The following is an 18,175-nucleotide window of genomic DNA, read 5'->3' as shown; positions in this document are numbered from 1 at the left end:
CTTATCTGACAAAATCCTAACTCAAAGGACATTTGAAAGCTTGCTCTTGATATTATTCAAGGACACAAAAATGACTAATAGTGACTTGGTTTCAAGGAAAATACTTTGAGTTGAACTTAGAGGCTGGTTGCTTGCTGTTTTGTCATGTAGAGCACAGTGAATCATGGCAAGAATAATGTAAACAGCAGTTTGTTTGTTGTGTGTATGTAGTTGTTTAACCCAAAGGACAACTTAAACTACAGTAAGGTAAGGTGTATATTACCACAATATAGTCCACTTATTTTGGTGAATGTTAAGAAGTAAATAAGACCCAAAATGAATGTTGGGTTGAGTTTACCAGCAATTTTTGTTTTCTTTCTGTAGCTATTTAGAAATGTAGTGAAACGTAACATTATTTCATCATGATAAAAACAATGCCCAATCATTTTCATAGATTAAAATTATCCTTTTGGTAATTTTGGTTAACAGAAATCTTGTGTTTTGTCTTAATTATCTTATAAATGGTTAATATGTTCAAACCTGAAGCCTTTCACTGGTGAAAGTCCAAAATCTCTTGAGGTAAGGAATTACATATAGGAAAAGCCGTGTAGAACCCATCTGAGGCAGGTTTCAGAATAGACAGTGGCTGCAGTTCTGCAGAAAACAAAACAAGTTCCCAAGATTTTTTGGGAGGTGCAAGAATTGGTGCGAGCCAGTAGAATGAGAACAGCATGTCCTGAATTTCAGAACCACAAAGACAGTTTACATAAACAGGGTGCAGTAAGCTCCAGATGTACTTCTGGAACTGCTCTGTGGATTTTTTTCTTTTTATGTTCTTTGTGTGTGTGTGTGTGTTTTTTTTATTGTATTACTAGATAATAAAATGTTGTATCCTTGCCTGAAATGCTAATTAAAGGCCACTTGTGGAAGTGTTTGGTAAAGTTAAATGGCATCACAGCAGTGCACGGATACTGTCGCCTCACGACAAGAACATTCCTGGGCTGAGCCTCCTGGTACGCTGGGGCCTTTTTGTGTACTGCATGTTCACTCTGTGCTTGTATGACTTCCTCCCATAGTTCAAACAAATGCTTCTCAGGTTAAATGGATTTCTAAATTGGCTATAGGCGTCAAATGAGAATGTGTGGTTGTCTTTCTTGATGGTTTGGTGACTGGATGTACCCTGCCTCTTACCTACAGTTATGAAAAAGGATATACCACTGTTCCCCTTTGAGTGAAGTGTGGATGTACTATGTAGTTGTGTTTATATCACAATGCAATACAAACTGGGGATTTGCAGTTTTCTAATTGTATTTCAGACAAACCTTCAGTGAAGGCTTAGTACAGTTTTCACTTTAGTTTTATGACTGGCCCAGGCTGTCCAAAGTAACAGAGGACATCTGTTATCACATGTCCTCCTCTAATTAACAGCAAAGGGTGGTGCATGTTGTGATCAGTAAATAGACAAATGGGCTCCAGACCAGCGTGTGCATAATTTGGTTAGGTGAAATAGTTGACGAGGAAGGGCTCAAATAAAATGAAGGTGGACAATGAGGTGGACAGAAGCAGAAAATGGTTTGGATAAATAGAGGAATGAAATGAAGAGGATTCAAGAGTGTCTTATAATTGGATTCAGCCTGCAATTTGTGAGTGAAACCCCAACATCAACAATAGCAAATGACGTTTTTGTGTGTCTGGTAGTCCTGGCAGCAGGACTGTGCCCTTCCAGGCCAGCACTTTTGCGCTGCAGCCCAAACTACAGTCTGTACCAGAGCCTTTGTAAAACAAAAACTTCTAATGGTGAGAAGATCCATGTGAGGTTTATGAGGGGACAAAAAGCTCTATGTGAGATGAATACAAGGACTTCTGATTTGAGAGATTATCTCATCAGGCCTGGGAATGCCTCAGAATCCCCCAGGAGCAAATGGAAAGTGTTGCTGGGGGTAAGGGCCTCTAGAATATCCTTCTTGGTCTGCTGCCACCATGATCTGACTCCCGATAACCTCAAAATTTTCAAAAGAAGAGCAAACCAAATAGGGAAAATGAAAAAGACAACACTGCTTAAAAGTTAAAGGCACTGCAGCTAAAACCGTAACCAAAAGCAAACATTGCACATGAAAAAAGAAGATAAGCCTAATATCGAAGGACAAGGTGACTGACTTTAACTGCAGTTGTAAATTCCATGACATTAGTGTGTTCATTAATGATTACATGTATTCTTACAGCTCCTGAGACAAGTGTAGCCTGTACATTTGAACCCCTGGCTCTGTTAAACATGCTTGGGTGGAAGTAAACATAAAAAAACATAATTCATGGTTGGCTTGCTTTCTACTCTTATGGTGTCAGCAAGTACAAGCTTTTATTGCTTTAAAGGATTACATGACAATACCAGTGCTTAAAGGGCAAAGAAATGCTAGCGCTCAGGACTGGTGACTAAGGCTACGTTCACACTGCAGGCGAAAGCGCATCAAATCCGATTTTTTTGACCCATATCCGATCATGCTATGACAGTGTGAACGGCACAAATCCGATATTTTCAAATCCGATCTGGGTCACTTTCGTATGTGGTACTGAATCCGATACATATCTGATGTTTTAGAAAGCGACTGCTGTTTGAACGGTCACGTCGCATTAAATCCGTCTTTTACGTCACTGACACAAGACAGACGCCGGAGAAGCGCCCGGGAAGACATCGCGAATGCTTCCTGGCCATCCCGTGTAGATGTCAGTGAAACTGTTGGGAAGACAACGTGAACATTTTATTTATACTGTATAATCTGCAGATTCTGACAGAAATCTGCAACTATCCTTTGAAGCACCGCTCCTCTCTAAAACAGCAATAAGGATCATGATTAGGTTATTTACATTACTTAAAGCAAAAATTGGGAAACGTAAAGTCCGAAGTCTTTATATTAAGGGCCATCAGTCAAACAATACTGTTTGCCCTGAGTCTAAACAGAGCGCGTTGTGTGTGATGTCTTCTTTTGCGCATGTCGGCCGCTTTGAGCGTTCACACTAGGGAGCGTTTGCTGTCGCATTTTATTTGTAGTATGAACAAGCAGACAAAAAAAATCGGATTTGATCAAAAAATCGGAATTGAGCATTAAGACCTGCAGTGTGAAGGTAGCCTAAATGTCTGACATGCTTGTCAGAAAGAAAACCTTCTCTTGTGATCGTGTTGAAATGGTGATCCCGTTCTCATACAGACTTTATTATTTAGTAGTTTGAGATTTTATGTGTAGTAATCAGTTATATGCTTGTAAACTATAACCTGAGGTTGCTCAGATTAGGAGCACAGCAAAGGTGATTACTTTGCAATTCTCAATCCTGCTTCCTATGAGTCTTTGTTTTAATCTCTCCCTACAAAGAGTCTCTTATGCCGGGTATGCTTTTCATCTGCTCTTCTCCAGATGTCAGTTATGATGTAATAACCATAATCATTTTAACCATGATTGATGTTGGATGTCAAAAGAAGGAACGGAGAAAAAGACAGGGAAAACAGTAATGTTTCTGCTTTACCTTTGCTCACTTGTTTCCTCCTCACTTACTCCTTTTTTACACGTCCAAACTTGTTTGGTGAGCATATGTTCCTAGAATTAACAATGCAAACTTTTTTTTTTCACACTTTGTTGAGTCACTGATATCAGGTACCTTTCTCTGTTTTGTTCCAGGGAGCGAAGAAACCTTTCACAGAAGTCATCAAGGCCAACATAGGTGACGCCCACGCTATGGGTCAGAAACCAATTACATTTTTCAGACAGGTTAGACCACTCTCTTGGTTAAAGCTTACAATCTGTTAATGCCTGTGTTTTTGCTAAGTAGGACAGACTCATAATTACAGAAGGAAACAAAACTGTATGACAGAAAACCCAAAACAACCCTAAAGCCACATATGAAATAATGTTGAAGCAACACATTCCCGCTGAAGAAATATTTAGTGGCCAGCTCCTTGTTAGTCTTGCAATTTAGGTCATATATTATGAAACTGGTGTAGCATGGCGGTGCAGTGGCTAGCACCGTCACCTCACAGCAAGAAGGTTCTCAGTTTAAACCATATGAAGCTTCCATGTTCTTCTTGGGCCTCTGGGTTTCCCCCAGATGCCCAAAAGCCATAGATGTCTATGTCATAAACACAGTACTTTCAGCACTGAGATAAAATACTCAAATAGAAGCTTAATGGTGGCATTTTAGTGTAACTTTCGATATTGGATTTAAAATTAAACAACATGAACAATAAATGCTTAACTTTGCAAATAATTACAGATTGAATAAGTCACAGTGGTCACAGTTGTGGGATATGTAGTGATTTTTATTCTTTTCCTCTCAGGTCTTGGCTCTCTGCGCTTATCCAGCACTGTTGGAAGATAGCAAGTTTCCTGAGGATGCCAAGCAAAGAGCACGGCGCATTCTTGAGGCCTGCGGAGGCCACAGTATCGGTCAGACAACTCCCCCTTACTACACCAACCACATTCTCTGTCCCAGTCCTTCAGCACCTTTGTCACTAGCATCTACGTCTATTTGTCTGCTTATCAATCATTAATTTGGACAGTCTGATTTCTGTGTAAACTGGTCAACTAAATATGTTACTTGTTAAACAAAGTTCATTGTCATATCATCAGGGGCCTACAGTGCTAGCCAGGGGATCGAGTGCATCCGTCAGGATGTGGCACGCTACATCGAGAAAAGAGACGGTGGCATCCCCTCCAACCCCGACAACATCTACCTCTCCACTGGGGCCAGCGATGCCATTGTGGTATGTGCTGACTCACTTTGCTGCTGTACAAATGGCAACTGAGGACAGGTGCTTTAGTCAGCTTTTGTTAAATATATACTTATCTGTACTTTGTACATCTCTAATACTACTCCACCCACAGACCTTTGTCTTTCTCACTTTTTTGCAACCCAATCAGGCTGCTGAATGACCTTAAAATACCCTAACTCCTGCACTAAAGATCCTGCAGTATGAAACTTGTTTTTCCCCAATATGTTTCTATGTAGGTGTTAACGTTTGTCTCCCAACAAAATTGATTGTTTGTACTCTTCTTTTTAATGTACACAATCAACCCAACAGTCCATACATAGTCTCCATAATAACGACACTCCACTCTCCTCCTTTTTCTCTTTACACCTTCCAATCCAAGACCATATTGAAGTTGCTGGTGTGTGGGGAGGGTCGTGACCGAACAGGAGTGATGATCTCCATCCCCCAGTACCCTCTGTACTCAGCTGCCCTGGCAGACCTGGGCGCTGTCCAGATAAATTACTACCTGGACGAAGACAACTGTTGGAGTCTGAACATCACAGAGCTCAGGAGAGCGCTCAGTGCCGCGAGGGAGCACTGCAATCCTCGTGTCCTCTGCATCATCAACCCCGGAAACCCCACTGGTACACCTCTTTGCAGTTTCTCCATGTGACGTTAAGAAGCTGCTGATGTTTTAGAGTCTTGTTGTGTATGTGTGGACCAAAACCAAACCTAGTTAACAATAATATTTGATCTTGGACAGTTAAGACTTCAAAGACATTTAGTTTATTCTCTGTCTTCACACACTTCTCCTAATTATCAAACTCTCTGCCCTGTGTGACAGGTCAGGTCCAGAGCAGGCAGTGCATCGAAGATGTGATCCGATTTGCTAAAGAGGAACATCTCTTCCTCATGGCCGATGAAGTACGTATTTCACATTCTGTTTTGTGTCCGAGTGCAAACTTTTACGCTTTAAAGGTTTCTTTCAAACTTACTGCACTGCAGCAGTTGTTTCTTTTACTTTGCTAATATTTTATCATATACATCAAAAGGGTGTGAGAGAAATGTCTTTGATGTTTATAATATAATGAAGTGTTATTAATGTTAATAAAGCCATGTTTATTTTATTTTTTAGGTCTACCAGGATAATGTATACGCAGAGGGCTGCCAGTTTCACTCTTTTAAGAAAGTTCTGTTTGAGATGGGACCGGAGTACTCAAACACAGTGGAAATGGCTTCGTTCCACTCCACCTCCAAATGTTACATGGGAGAGTGAGTATCTCACACAGATACAGCCACACACATGCACACGCCATAAATATAAAGAAAATAAAGTGAAAGCCAGTAAATATGAGTGGAAGCAGTAAACAAGATTAAAATACACTAAAAAAAAGAATTTTGTTACATATATACAATGTAAAATTTTACATTTATTAGTATCTGATTAAGTGAAATTGACTTGATTGCTTTTCTGGTTATACAAAGCATATTCTCTTAATGATTCATTGTTTGAATAAATAAACCTTTGATTTTATATATTTCAGCTGCATTTTACTCAACATAATTACTTCACGTTTTCATTGGGGGTTTATGGTTGAGTTTTACAGATGCTTATTAGTAATGCACCTCAACTAAAACCAATAAACAAGGCAGGGCAGCTGAAAATGGTCCTTGGAGTTGTTAATCCTTGCTGACGTGTACATCTCCTTCAGTTAGAGCAAACTTTACCTTTCTTGTCTCTGTTTGTTTTCTAGGTGTGGATTCCGTGGAGGATACATGGAGGTCATCAACTTGGACCCTGAAGTGAAAGCCCAACTCATAAAACTAGTGTCTGTGCGTCTGTGTCCACCAGTCCCCGGACAGGCCCTACTGGATCTCGTGGTGAACCCCCCACAGCCTGATGAGCCCTCTTATGCCACTTTTATGAAGGTCTGAGTGTATGCAAACAGAATTAACTAGTGCAAACATCGCCTCACCTAATCTACACACAAAAGCTGTGTTAGGTTTGATAAAGTTCTCAGGTGGCACTCAGTCAGATCAGGTTTTGAAATTTGAACATACAATCAGAGCTGTTTTGTTTCACATCTTCTGGATTTCTAAACTGACTACTCATTGTGGTCTGGTCTTCATTAAGTCTCAATTATAGATGACCACAATCTGACTAAACAAGAATGCAAACTGGTAACTCCCATAGATGTTCTCTTTAGCTGTTTGTGAGACTTACACAATGATGAGAAAGGTTTTTGAATCATTCCTTAAAAAACACTCCTGTTATTTCATCAGTATTTGTGGTGTCCGGATTGAGCTGCCCTGTTCTGGTTACTTCATCTCAGCTGCTCCATCTTTTTCAATTATTTTCCACTGTTGTTGATTTACTTATGTTGGACTTTTGGTTACTGTCTTTATGCATTACATAACCCTTGGATGTGTCATGGACTACTGCCCCGAGAGGCGCCTGTAAAAAAAATTTATTGTTTCATCAATGAGTCCAAGGGATTCATGTTCTGAGATAGCAAAATGTCCTGTAACCATTCTGCTCCATGCTTCATGATCCAGAGTTAAGATGAACTTTTGGTGTTAGTGTGATGTGTTTGCTGTCTAAAAGTTTTATAGAACATTAATATTATATTTTGAAAACTCATTATTTTTGAAAAGCAGTAGTTTCTTTCATGTTGTCCATTGACATTTTATTTAGTCTGTTGTCTTCTAGCAAGGTGCAGAAATTGCTTCATACCTTTTTTTGAATTACACTTGGTTATGTTTTCGCCCATTTCAAGACTGCGCTCTGTGCTCTTGGCGTGATCTTTCAGTACCCTTTTCTGGGAGATTAGCAGCAGTCTTGAATTACCTTCCTTGTATGCAGTTCGTAAAAATATAAAGTGAACATTACACCCAGGTGTTTGCGAAGGCTTTTGTAACTGTTTTCTAACTTTCGGAGATCTGTAATGCTTTAAACCTTGTTGTAATCAAGGTTCGGTTCACACTGGTCTTTCTTAGGCAGACTTTCACAACCACACTTTGAGTTGCTTTATTTGCTGGGAAGGCCTCTATTGCAACTCACACTTCCAATCTAATCTCCTTACTTGGTACACCTGACCCCGAGTAGCTTTTAGAGAAGTCAATGTCACAGAGGTTCTCTTAGGTTGGTTTTTCCAGCCTGCTTTGTGAGTAATTAACTCGATGTGTTCAGTGAGGACTTGAAAGACAGCTTGATCATCATTAATGTGCTCATAGCTAGTGCAAACCTTCAGTTGTCTTTGTTGTTGCAGTGTGTAGCTGCGAGTTTTAGCTGTGGGAAAGTCTGATCTTCAATTATTGTGTAGTGAATGGATGGCTACATACAGGTATGCCACCATTGGCCACAATGGGGCTGGTAAACAAACGATTGTTTGTGTTAGATTCAAAGCCTACGTCCTGAATTACACATTGAAACCAGATATACATGTTTTTGTCTACCCAGTATCTTTCCTTACTATTTTATGCAGAATACAAAATAATCATAGTTGGTACTTCACCAAAACCTGGCAAATGAACGCCAAAGTTAAAACAGTACATAGTATCATGTGAACATGGGCTGACATAGTAGCATTGTATTTTATTTTAAACGGCTTTCACTCATATAATGCTGACAGTTTTACCTTTTGTTTTCCCTCCAGGAGCGGACGGCAGTGCTATCAGCTCTGGCCGAGAAGGCCCGGCTAACAGAGCAGATCTTCAACACAGTGCCTGGTATCACCTGTAACCCAGTCCAGGGAGCCATGTACACCTTCCCTCGCATCACTCTACCTCAGAAGGCCATTGACAAAGCCAAGGTCTGCTCGATACACCCACTGCATCCCTTGAGTTACTCTTGTGTGCAGGCAATTTTGCTTATAAATAAGGTGTGTGTGTGTGCAGGAGTTGGGCCTGGTTCCAGACATGTTCTATTGTATGAGGCTGTTAGATGAGGAGGGAATCTGTCTGGTACCAGGAAGTGGCTTTGGTCAGAGAGAGGGAACCTACCACTTCAGGTCAGTATGGCTAAATTCACACGCTGAGTATGTTCAAATAGTTTTTGCTTAGAAAGATTTCAAAGTGAGAGAAGTGACCTGGAAGTATATGGATGGAGGAGCTGTTGGAATTATCTGAGCAAAAGAGCTCCAGTGTTTCCTTTATTATCTTCTGTAGCACAAAATACTGATATATTATGAAAAACACAAGCCTGTTAAACCCACAGTTGAACTAGTAAATCTCCTTCTTGTCAATTTGTTGCCCTGCATAAAAAATGTAGATTTGTGTAAGCTCTTTAAATCTAACTTGTGAGCAATAATAATTAAAGTGTGTCTGTATGATTTACGTTCATTTCTGGGGTGGGGGGGTCTTTTGAATGATCATGAATTAATAAAAAAAATATGGGATAAGAGCTAGATGGAGGGAATTTTCAGTCATAGAAATCCTAGAAAAGGAGTTGGTGAGGAGTTATTTACACTCTGCAGCAGTAAAACTTAAAAGAATAATAATACACTTTATTTATTTATTTAGATTTATTTCATTGTTTGGCTATGAGGGACATTTACTAAGCGAGGCAAATTAGCTTGATGCCGCAATCACAGGATCATCTACTAACGGTGTACTAATTTACATACACAGCCAGTTCATTTCAATAATAACCAGCATTGTGCCCAGAGCAGAGCAGATTTGTGGCTCAAAAGCCAGCAGACCCAGTGAAGGAGGGAGTCGGACCAAAATAACACAGTGTAAACGCAGGCCTTAAGTATGTGTTTCTTTGTGAAAACAGCAATGTAGTTCAAGCAGAGGCTGAAAAGGAATCAGTGGTTTTCATGAAAGGACAAAGTCTCTGATACAAATTCCCGGGCTCTGTGTGAGGTCCCGTCGGCTGAGACTGAGGTGGTGGTGTGCAGGGTTTATGCAGAGAAGCTCTGCGTTATTACAAACCTTTCCACTGTATAAACTAGGGGTGAGGGGGGGAAATTGATGCAGCGGTGATATTTTGTGTGGCAATATTGTATCAATACAGGGACACCAGATACTGGTATTTTATTAGATAACTTAAAGTACTCTCAGAATACTGACCCTATGTCTTTGTTTTTCTAAAAAATTCCAACCTTTGTAATGAAGTAGTAATTTTCATCAGTTCTCATTTATATGACCTAACTAAATCGGTGGGGTAAAAACGTGTGGATTGGTTTAAACCCCACAGCACCCAGTGTGACGTTAGTCTAGTTTGATTCGGTTGTGGTTTAATGCGGTTTCATTCTCTACGCACTTATCAAATTTCTTATCAATTTTACACCTTTCCTTGACATCATGACATTTTTTCATCTAGGTCAAGGTAAAGTGATTAGGAGGTAATTTTTGTACTAGTCAAACGTAACTACCGCCCCCTGCTGTTCTATTTGTCTCCCTTCCATCCTGAAGTTTGAGAAGTTAAACTTCTCTATCTTACAATATCAAACACACACACTTCATGACTTCAGGAGAGTTTGTGATCCTGTTCACTTTGTGGCTCACTTGTGCGTGCGGTGACACGTGCCTCATAAGCTTATCACTCATCTAACTGTGAATTTCAGTTGTGCTGCACAGAGGCAGCTGGCACTCTGAAACTCAATCCGAATCTGCAGCTAACTAGTCAGTACCTGCTCAGTCAGTTCATAATGTAAACATTTTGATTTAACTATGGAGAAAGTTTTACCTTACTAATTTATGGCTCAGCGGTGACACCTTGTGTCAGTTTACAGTCACACAGGTTTAAGTCTAAGCAAAGTGTGCATTTATATGAAAACAAACTAGTCAAAATAATGTAGTTTGTAAAACATGTTGGAAAAAAAAGCGTAATTCATTGCAGTTTTTACCTCTCAGCTGTATGAAGCTGATGAGGTGTTATCCTCACCCTGCCACACAGGCAGGGCAGGCAGTGTGGACACAAGGTTTGTGAACATGATAACTGAAGATGAACGGGAACTAGGATTTTCAAATGCATACTACACCTGCACCTCTACTAGGAGGCTGAGGGGTAGCTCTGGTGGCCAACAGTATTTAACAAATACTCCTTGATCCAAAAACAAAAAGCTTTGTTGGATAAAGCCTGATTGTTTGCACCGTCCTTCTATTACGTAAATCTGATTTCCAGTTTTACAGCACCTCTACCGATACCTTTATCATTAATCTGAACCCACCTTTTCTCCGTCCAGAATGACCATCCTGCCGCCAACTGAGAAGCTGAAGGTGGTACTGCAGAAGATCCGGGAGTTCCAGTTGCGCTTCACACAAGAGTTTTCTTAATGGTCCCACATCTCAAGAACCAACAGTTCAGTGCCAGTATCATTAAGTACCTTTACGTGACTGAGGCAGAAGCCCGTTCATGTTCGTACAGCACATGAAGATGATGTCAATAAGTTTCACTACATGATGCACTTTCTTAAAGTATTGCCCTGCAGGTTTTTAAATGTTCAAACTGATGATAGTACTGATTGTCTCTGCAGTTTCTTACTCTGCTGGTGCATCCCTCTCCTGCCAATTCATTTTAAGGGATTACTTGATTAACTAACCGCTGTTTTATGCCCCTGCCACGTTGAGGCGTACTCTCTGGGCTGTTCACATGTCTCAGAATGTAGCCAATTGTATTTAGTAATTGTTTTAATTGTTCTTAAATGTAATTAAAACCAAACACTTGTTTTCTGAAACTGCGTGCAGTGCCTGTTCCTATATTTGCAACACATTCTCTGGCATGACTTGTATCCATTAAACAAACACAAAGAGCCACGTCTCAGCGCTGGCCTGCAAATGTGCCAGCATTTTCAGTTTTATTTAAAAAGGATTAATCTTGAACAGTGCTTACATGCTTTCAGAAACAAGAAACCTGAATCTTGGAATGAACACAAACTAAAAGGATGATTGAAAAGAAACCATCGCAGCAAATCAGTAACACCATTTTTGTTTAATTACTGCATTCCCTTCACCTTCCCAGAGGTTTTGTCAGCATCCTCTGAAACTCTGCACAAGCACGGTAAGAGTTCTTTGCTACTTTTCAGAGGAAGTTCAAAGTTCGTCTCTCTTCTGTGATAGCTTTGTGGCGTGCTCCTCCAAGAACTTACTGAACCCTTCTACTGTTCTGTCACCACCTTCGAATTTGATGGGGCTCTGCTTCTTGTTGCTCGGGGCGAAATATATCGTGGGGAAGCCTTCCACTTTGTAGCTGTCGTTGGGTACGTCGTTGGCTGTGGCGTCCATCTTGGCAATCACTAGGTTTTTCTCACCCTTGTACTTTTTGCCCAGAGCCAAATAATCAGGCTCTAATTTCTTGCAGTGGCCGCACCAGGGGGCGTAAAACTCGATCAGGACGTCCTTCTGGGTATCCATGACGATGTTGTCAAAAGTTTTTCCTACAACCACCTTAACAGGTCCTTTGTTGTTCTTTGGCACCGGCTGGGACTTGATGATGGGTTTAAGCTTTCCTGTGGACAAAATTTAGAGTTTTAGTGAAGTTTACACATCTGTCAATACAAACTCTAAATGAACAAGTTAAGTCCTTCATGCAAAAACCCCACACAGATTTTTAGCACTTGCCTTTCTTAAAAGCCACGACAAAATCTCTCAGCACTTCTGAGTCAAACTCCTCGGGCTCCATCGCATATTTTTTGCCTCCATCTGCCAGAATTCCCACATTCACTTCCTCTCCGCTCTCACTCAGGCCCAGGCCCTTCAGCTCTTCCGCATAATCCTCCTCATCAGCGATAGCAAATGTATACTCTGGGAAGTCTTTGGCTACATCGAGCACCTTGCCCCTCCAGAACTGCGTAGCTGAAAGTGAAAGGAGACAAGGCGTATGTGTTACAGCACAGAACTCCTCCCGCATGAATGTTGCTGCTATTCACAGTAGTTGCAAGTGTAAACAGATGACTCCTCCACCCTACTCGCCTTTTCTGTAGTCAAAGCTGAAGTCAACGCCATAATACACAACCACCAGGGGTCTTTTCGTGTAGCGTTTAGCATCGTTGCTTGGTTTTCTGTGTCCCACAAGAGGAATTACATGTTTTTTGAAGAACTCTTGCACGTCAGACACCACCGTCGAGTCCTGTGTTATGAAGAAGAACGTGTTGATGTCAAATGTTTTTCCCCCCCCAAAGCAACACTGCTGACATTTGCAGATCAGAGTAGTGCAACAATCAAAACGATAGCTGCTGCTAGGCGATGCAGTGCATTTATGCACCAACGGTGACTGAACGAAAGCACAGCCATTTGCAATGCTGATGAGTTTCATACACACTGAAACAAAATTCAAATCAGTCACAACAATCTGTTGGAAGTAAAAGACTCCACCTTGACTGAAAACGTGCGAGACGATGGCTCGTGCTTGGAGCGGAATTTTTCAGGCTGGACAATAACGACGTAACCCGGAGAAACTTTGAGCAGTTTGGCCACTTCGGCACTGAAGGAGTGACGGAAAGTGAAGTCCTCCCTTAGCGAGTTACCTGCAAGCCAAACAGCAGTGAATACAGTTAATACATATGCAAATCCCAAAGAACTCCAGAGAACTGAAGATGAGTGATATCAAAACCCAGATGTGAGGGGAAAAAAAAAAACCCAAAAAACTGTACGCTATTTTTATGGAATTACTTACAAGCTTCAATGTAGATGTCATAGGCTGCATCCTGCTCGCTGGAAAACACTCCGACTATGACAGCATCATCGCCATCTTTGATGAGCTCCTGGATCTGTTTCGCTGCCTGTACCTGCTTGGAGGGCGGCCCAGCCTGCTCACTCATATAGTCAACAATCCCTATGGAGAAGGTGGAAGACATGGATCAGCTTTGTTAGAGGATGAAAAGAAGCCAAATGTACATGCTGTGCCAAACCGCAGTATACATACTACACATTTTGTGACCTACCATTTTTTTCTCTGGGTCCGTTGTATTCAAACACCTTGCCCTTCCTGAAGATCTTCAGAGTAGGATAGCCGGTGACCCCGAAGCGTGAGGCGAGCTCGCTTTCCACTGTGGCGTCCACCTTGGCCAGAGGGATGGGAGGAGTGCGCTGGCTCAGTTCCTTGGCCGCCTTCTCATACTCTGGAGCCAGACGCTTACAGTGTCCACACCTGGAGGTGACAATTAGTTTATTACTTCCCCCCCTCAGAGACCATCTACAGTTTATGGCATCTAACCAGTACTTCATAACCGACTCACCATGGGGCGTAGAACTCCACCAGGATGATGTCTGCGTTATTTACAGTGTCATCAAAGTTGTCTTTGGTCAGCACCAGTGTGGCTTCAGGAGGGGGCTTCCAATCTGGTTGAGCCACCTCTTTAACACGCTCCACAATGGCTGCAGGAAACTGATAAAATTAGCCATGCCGGTGCTTCATTTGTTTAACAAAATGATGCTCAGACTGGACGAACCACTCTTACCCTTCTCTGTCCGCTCTCCATCATAGTCCACAGGCTCCCCGTTTTTAAGGATCTTTATGGTGGGATACCCAGACACATCGAACCTGCTCCCCAGACCACTGGCCACTGTCGCATCCACTTTGGCTACAGGTATAGGAGGGTCATTCTCCTTGAGCGTCTGGGCAATTTTTTCATATTCTGGGGCAAACTGCTTGCAGTGACCGCACCTAAAGTATACCAAAAACAAAGGGACACAGATAATGCAACAGGATGTAGACAGGAAGAGGCACGCTGTAAAGTTTGCATGGCTCATTGGTTACAGTTTGAAAACAATCAGAGCTTCTTCTGTTTCTCCAACTCACTCAGACTCATAAGGATTTCAGTAGTTTGGCACATCCAACTTACCATGGAGCGTAAAACTCCACCAAGACCGTGTCTTTGCCCTCTATGAAGGTGTCGAAGTTGTTGTCGGTGAGCACCAGCACCCCGTTCTCTTCTTTCACCTCTGTATCGTCGTCTTCATCATCCTCTTCATCGTCACTGTCCTCTTCATCAGTCTCCTCTTTGCTTTCTTCAACATCTAAAACACCAAATAAGCAAGCAAACAGAGCACACACTGATTTCAGTCCGTGTCAGATCCACCACAGCCTGGATTCATTTCTTGCGTGCATTCAGTGAAGACCCTAAAGTGCATTTATTCAAGTGTGTTGACATTAGCGGTCCTGTTAGCTGGCAAGCTAACACAACTACACTAATTAGCTCGTTAATTTTAACCCAATAAACAGACCTTCCTACTTCAATAAATAGTTCAGCTGCAGGGTTGTACAAATGCCCACACTCACCCTCTTCACATCTGCTGACAGTCGCGAAATGTGCAACGCCAAGCAGCACAATTAGCAGCAGAGCAAGCTTCTTCATTGTGTCCACAGATGATACGGCCCCGCGTCAACCGTTGTTGCTGCTCGATCACGAGTAGCCGGCTAATTAACTTAGCTAATAAAAAAGGCTGATGAATGTCATCAAAAACACTGCGGGCTGCACAGATCAGCCGCCCGGATCAATACTGATGTGTGGCCCCACCAACCTTTAGCATACCTTTCATACAAACTAGCCCTTCAGAAAGCACACAGTTCACCACCCCCTCCTCCTCCCCTGTACTGGAACTTGTCTGACTTGCCATGTCGTGATTGGACGCCATCATCGACTGTCCTCCAATCACACGTCGCCACTCAATTCCTGAGGCTGAAACGTTGACAGATACTATTGGATGCTTTTGTTTACTGTTTTCTGGCTCACGGCAAAGTTTTTCAAAGCGTTTGTTTGTTTAGTTTCATAATTTTAAAAGTATTTTTCATGTTTTAAATGAGTGTTAACAGTACCTTAAATATATATGGTACACAAATAATTAATAGTCACTGCACAGGACTTGTTTTAGCCTGATGTTTAGAGGATTTAGGGAGGAAATTATTCATTAAACAGGAGGAGATGGCCTGGTGATCTGTCTTTACATGTTTACAGCTTCCTGTGTTGAAGACAACAGAAACCCATAAGGGTCATTTTCATATCTTACTGTTCCAACTCCACTTCTTTTTCTTTCGACAGTTCCCTTTATGGGATACCACAGCAGTTAATCTACCTCCATGCATCTCACCCTCCCCTGTCACACCAGCCCTCTGCATGGCCTCCTTCCCTACTTCCATAAATGTTCCAAATGTCCATACCAAATATCAACACTGCTGAAATCTGGTATTTATACTGGACTGATATTAAGTCAACAGCATTGATACTTTGTTTCTGTCCTCTGAGTTCAGTATGTAACCCAATGAATTGTTATTGTTGGTTTGTTTTTGTTTTAGAAATGAACAAGTATACCTTAAAGATGCACTATGAAAAATGTCTGAACACTTTTGTGTTGCTTGTATCGACAAGCCAGTATCGACATAGGCAATACTGGCCCTGTGTTTACTTGGTATTGGATCGATACCAAAATCTGGAGTATTGAACAGCACTACTCTTTGGTCTTCCCCTTTTCCTCCTGCCTGTCACCTCTATCTTCAGAATCCTTTGGCCTCTGTTCCTTCTCCGTGCATGTCCAAGCTGTCCAAACTGCTTAACCTGATCTGTCCCTCTGATGCCCTCATTTCTAGTCATGTTAATTCTGGTCACTTACAATGAAAATCTGACCATGTTAAGCTCTGTCACTTCCAGCTTAACCTCTTGTATTTTTGTAAGAAAGCAAAACTTTTATTCGTACAGCACATTTCAAGACAGACATCACAAACATCAAAAAGAGAAAAAAGAAAAGTTGACCAAACACAAATCTAAAAAGACGAGTTTTTAACTGTAGAAAGAGACCACTGACTTTGCAGATCTCAGGCTCAGAGTGAAAAACTTCCAGAGTCTGTGCAGTAAAAAGCTTTGTCACTGCCACTGTCTCCAAATAGATTGATGGATGGATGGGTTACAAACTTTTGTGCTAACAAGTTTTTAAAAAGTTATGCTACTACTGGGTAAAAATAACAAGTTAAATGTACCTTTTTGTAGATAAATTAAACAAAAATATTAATAACAGAGATTATAGATTATAGATTATATCTCTCGGCTGGCCTGGGAACGCCTTGGTGTTTCCCCGGATAAGCTGGAGGAGGTGGCTGGGGAGAGGGAGGTCTGGGCTTCTCTGCTTAGGCTGCTGCCCCCGCGACCCGGCCCCGGATAAAGCGGATGAAGATGGATGGATGGATGGATATTAATAACAGCAGATTTGTTGCTTCAAACATTTTAATCATGACTTTTACCCACAACCTCGATACCAAGAAGAAAAGAAGTAGAAGGTTTGTTATGCATATGTCGTGCTGTCCTATTCCACATGCCTTTACAACAATTAACAAATATAAGAGTGAACAATGAATTCATGATTTGCTATCTCCATGAGGACTCTAGTGTTTATCTGGGACTGCTCTCCCAGGGTCTTCATGGACCAGAACTTTCACCACAACCTCTGGTGGTGAAGTTGTGTAGGCGGTCTGACTTTTGCCGGCTGACTCTGGGCATTTTTTGCCCTTTAAACTATCATCAGATGCCACAACAAAGTTGGAGGAGGGGTTACATCCAGTCTGACCCCTCTGCTGCAGGATGTCCTTGTTAGCCTGGGACCTATAAGTGTTATAGTTAGTCACATGATTACGTTATTCACCTTTAGTACCTGCTTAAAAATAATACCTACAAACTGGGTGAAGCCTTTTCTATTTCTGTTACCTGAACAGGTGAGACATAGTTGGGGTTCCTCCCAGATTTAACAAACATTGCTCATCTGAATGTGTGCCATTCATGATTATCTGTGACCTTGCTGAGCCCTAATAGAATCACACAGAGTTTCAAATATGTTGATTTTACTCCTTAAATTTATTTTTTTGTGTGTCTTTAAACAATCAAAGTTTATTTGTATGGCACATATATAGACGGATTCACCTGTGAGTCCATGTTGGAGGGCTCTGGTGTGGGGGAGATGACAGGACTCTCCTTCCTGTAGCGATGGGCTTTGAGGTGCAGGCTGTCAGAGAGGGCATTGAGTCTGAACAACAGTTCGTCCACTAAACTTTCACACTCCTCGAGATAGTAGGCCTGAAAAAAGGGAAAAGTCTATTTCTATATTGGAAGGAATCAAAATAATTTAGTCAACTGGCACATTTCTAGGAACAAAACAAGAGCTACTGACCACAATCGGAGTGTTTTTAAATTCAAGCTATATCTAACTACATAAAGCAAGCTAACTGTTCTGCATTTTTTCTTCTTTTTTGAAACTGCTACTTACCCTCCCCTCTGTATGGTTATCAATTCGTGCTTCTTCATGTTGCCCAGTAGTCAGCTCAGAGACCCTCAGTCTGATGTAGTTTGCCAGTTCTGCAATGGTGATCAAATTCCTCCTGTTGTGAGATCTTCTGGCACTTCTAACCAGTGAGGACATCACACCAATCACCTACAAGAAAGACACGATTCTTACAGAACAATGAGGTGATCTCAGATAGGGTTGCTGTCTATCACAGAAATCAACCTTTTGACAACAAGTTTTACAACC

General features: G+C 41.5%; 3 protein-coding genes across 3 annotated transcripts in view; 1 reads left to right on the top strand and 2 right to left on the bottom strand.

Moving 5' to 3' along the window:
- The window catches only part of si:ch211-217a12.1 (alanine aminotransferase 2-like), a 13,903-nt gene extending 2,492 nt beyond the window's left edge, over window positions 1-11,411 (top strand). The window contains exons 3-12 of the mRNA XM_005722512.1: window positions 3,648-3,737; window positions 4,304-4,412; window positions 4,596-4,729; window positions 5,118-5,361; window positions 5,562-5,641; window positions 5,853-5,989; window positions 6,472-6,646; window positions 8,374-8,529; window positions 8,615-8,727; window positions 10,909-11,411. Coding sequence (XP_005722569.1) covers window positions 3,648-3,737; window positions 4,304-4,412; window positions 4,596-4,729; window positions 5,118-5,361; window positions 5,562-5,641; window positions 5,853-5,989; window positions 6,472-6,646; window positions 8,374-8,529; window positions 8,615-8,727; window positions 10,909-10,999 — 1,329 coding nt within the window. The 3' untranslated portion in view covers window positions 11,000-11,411. The remainder of the gene's footprint in view (window positions 1-3,647; window positions 3,738-4,303; window positions 4,413-4,595; window positions 4,730-5,117; window positions 5,362-5,561; window positions 5,642-5,852; window positions 5,990-6,471; window positions 6,647-8,373; window positions 8,530-8,614; window positions 8,728-10,908) is intronic.
- A 72-nt stretch (window positions 11,412-11,483) lies between these two features.
- pdia4 (protein disulfide isomerase family A, member 4) lies at window positions 11,484-15,277 on the bottom strand. Its single transcript, XM_005722511.2, has 10 exons — window positions 14,943-15,277; window positions 14,506-14,680; window positions 14,122-14,327; window positions 13,900-14,038; window positions 13,606-13,811; window positions 13,338-13,496; window positions 13,037-13,188; window positions 12,635-12,791; window positions 12,284-12,517; window positions 11,484-12,171 (listed from the first exon to the last, which is right to left on the bottom strand). The coding sequence occupies exons 1-10, from the start codon at window positions 15,016-15,018 to the stop codon at window positions 11,756-11,758; spliced, it is 1,920 nt and encodes a 639-aa protein (XP_005722568.1). The 5' UTR covers window positions 15,019-15,277; the 3' UTR covers window positions 11,484-11,755.
- A 1,660-nt stretch (window positions 15,278-16,937) lies between these two features.
- Window positions 16,938-18,175, bottom strand: part of pkd1l1 (polycystin 1 like 1, transient receptor potential channel interacting) — a 20,857-nt gene continuing 19,619 nt past the window's right edge. Inside the window, exons 52-55 of the mRNA XM_013915182.1 lie at window positions 17,912-18,076; window positions 17,569-17,721; window positions 17,356-17,453; window positions 16,938-17,253 (exon numbers count right to left, since the gene is read on the bottom strand). Coding sequence (XP_013770636.1) covers window positions 17,037-17,253; window positions 17,356-17,453; window positions 17,569-17,721; window positions 17,912-18,076 — 633 coding nt within the window. The 3' untranslated portion in view covers window positions 16,938-17,036. The remainder of the gene's footprint in view (window positions 17,254-17,355; window positions 17,454-17,568; window positions 17,722-17,911; window positions 18,077-18,175) is intronic.

This window comes from Pundamilia nyererei, unplaced genomic scaffold (assembly GCF_000239375.1).
Source record: "Pundamilia nyererei isolate P.nyererei 1_Seehausen unplaced genomic scaffold, PunNye1.0 scaffold00007, whole genome shotgun sequence".
Lineage (NCBI taxonomy): Eukaryota > Metazoa > Chordata > Actinopteri > Cichliformes > Cichlidae > Pundamilia > Pundamilia nyererei.
This window is presented reverse-complemented; position numbering and strand designations above follow the sequence as displayed.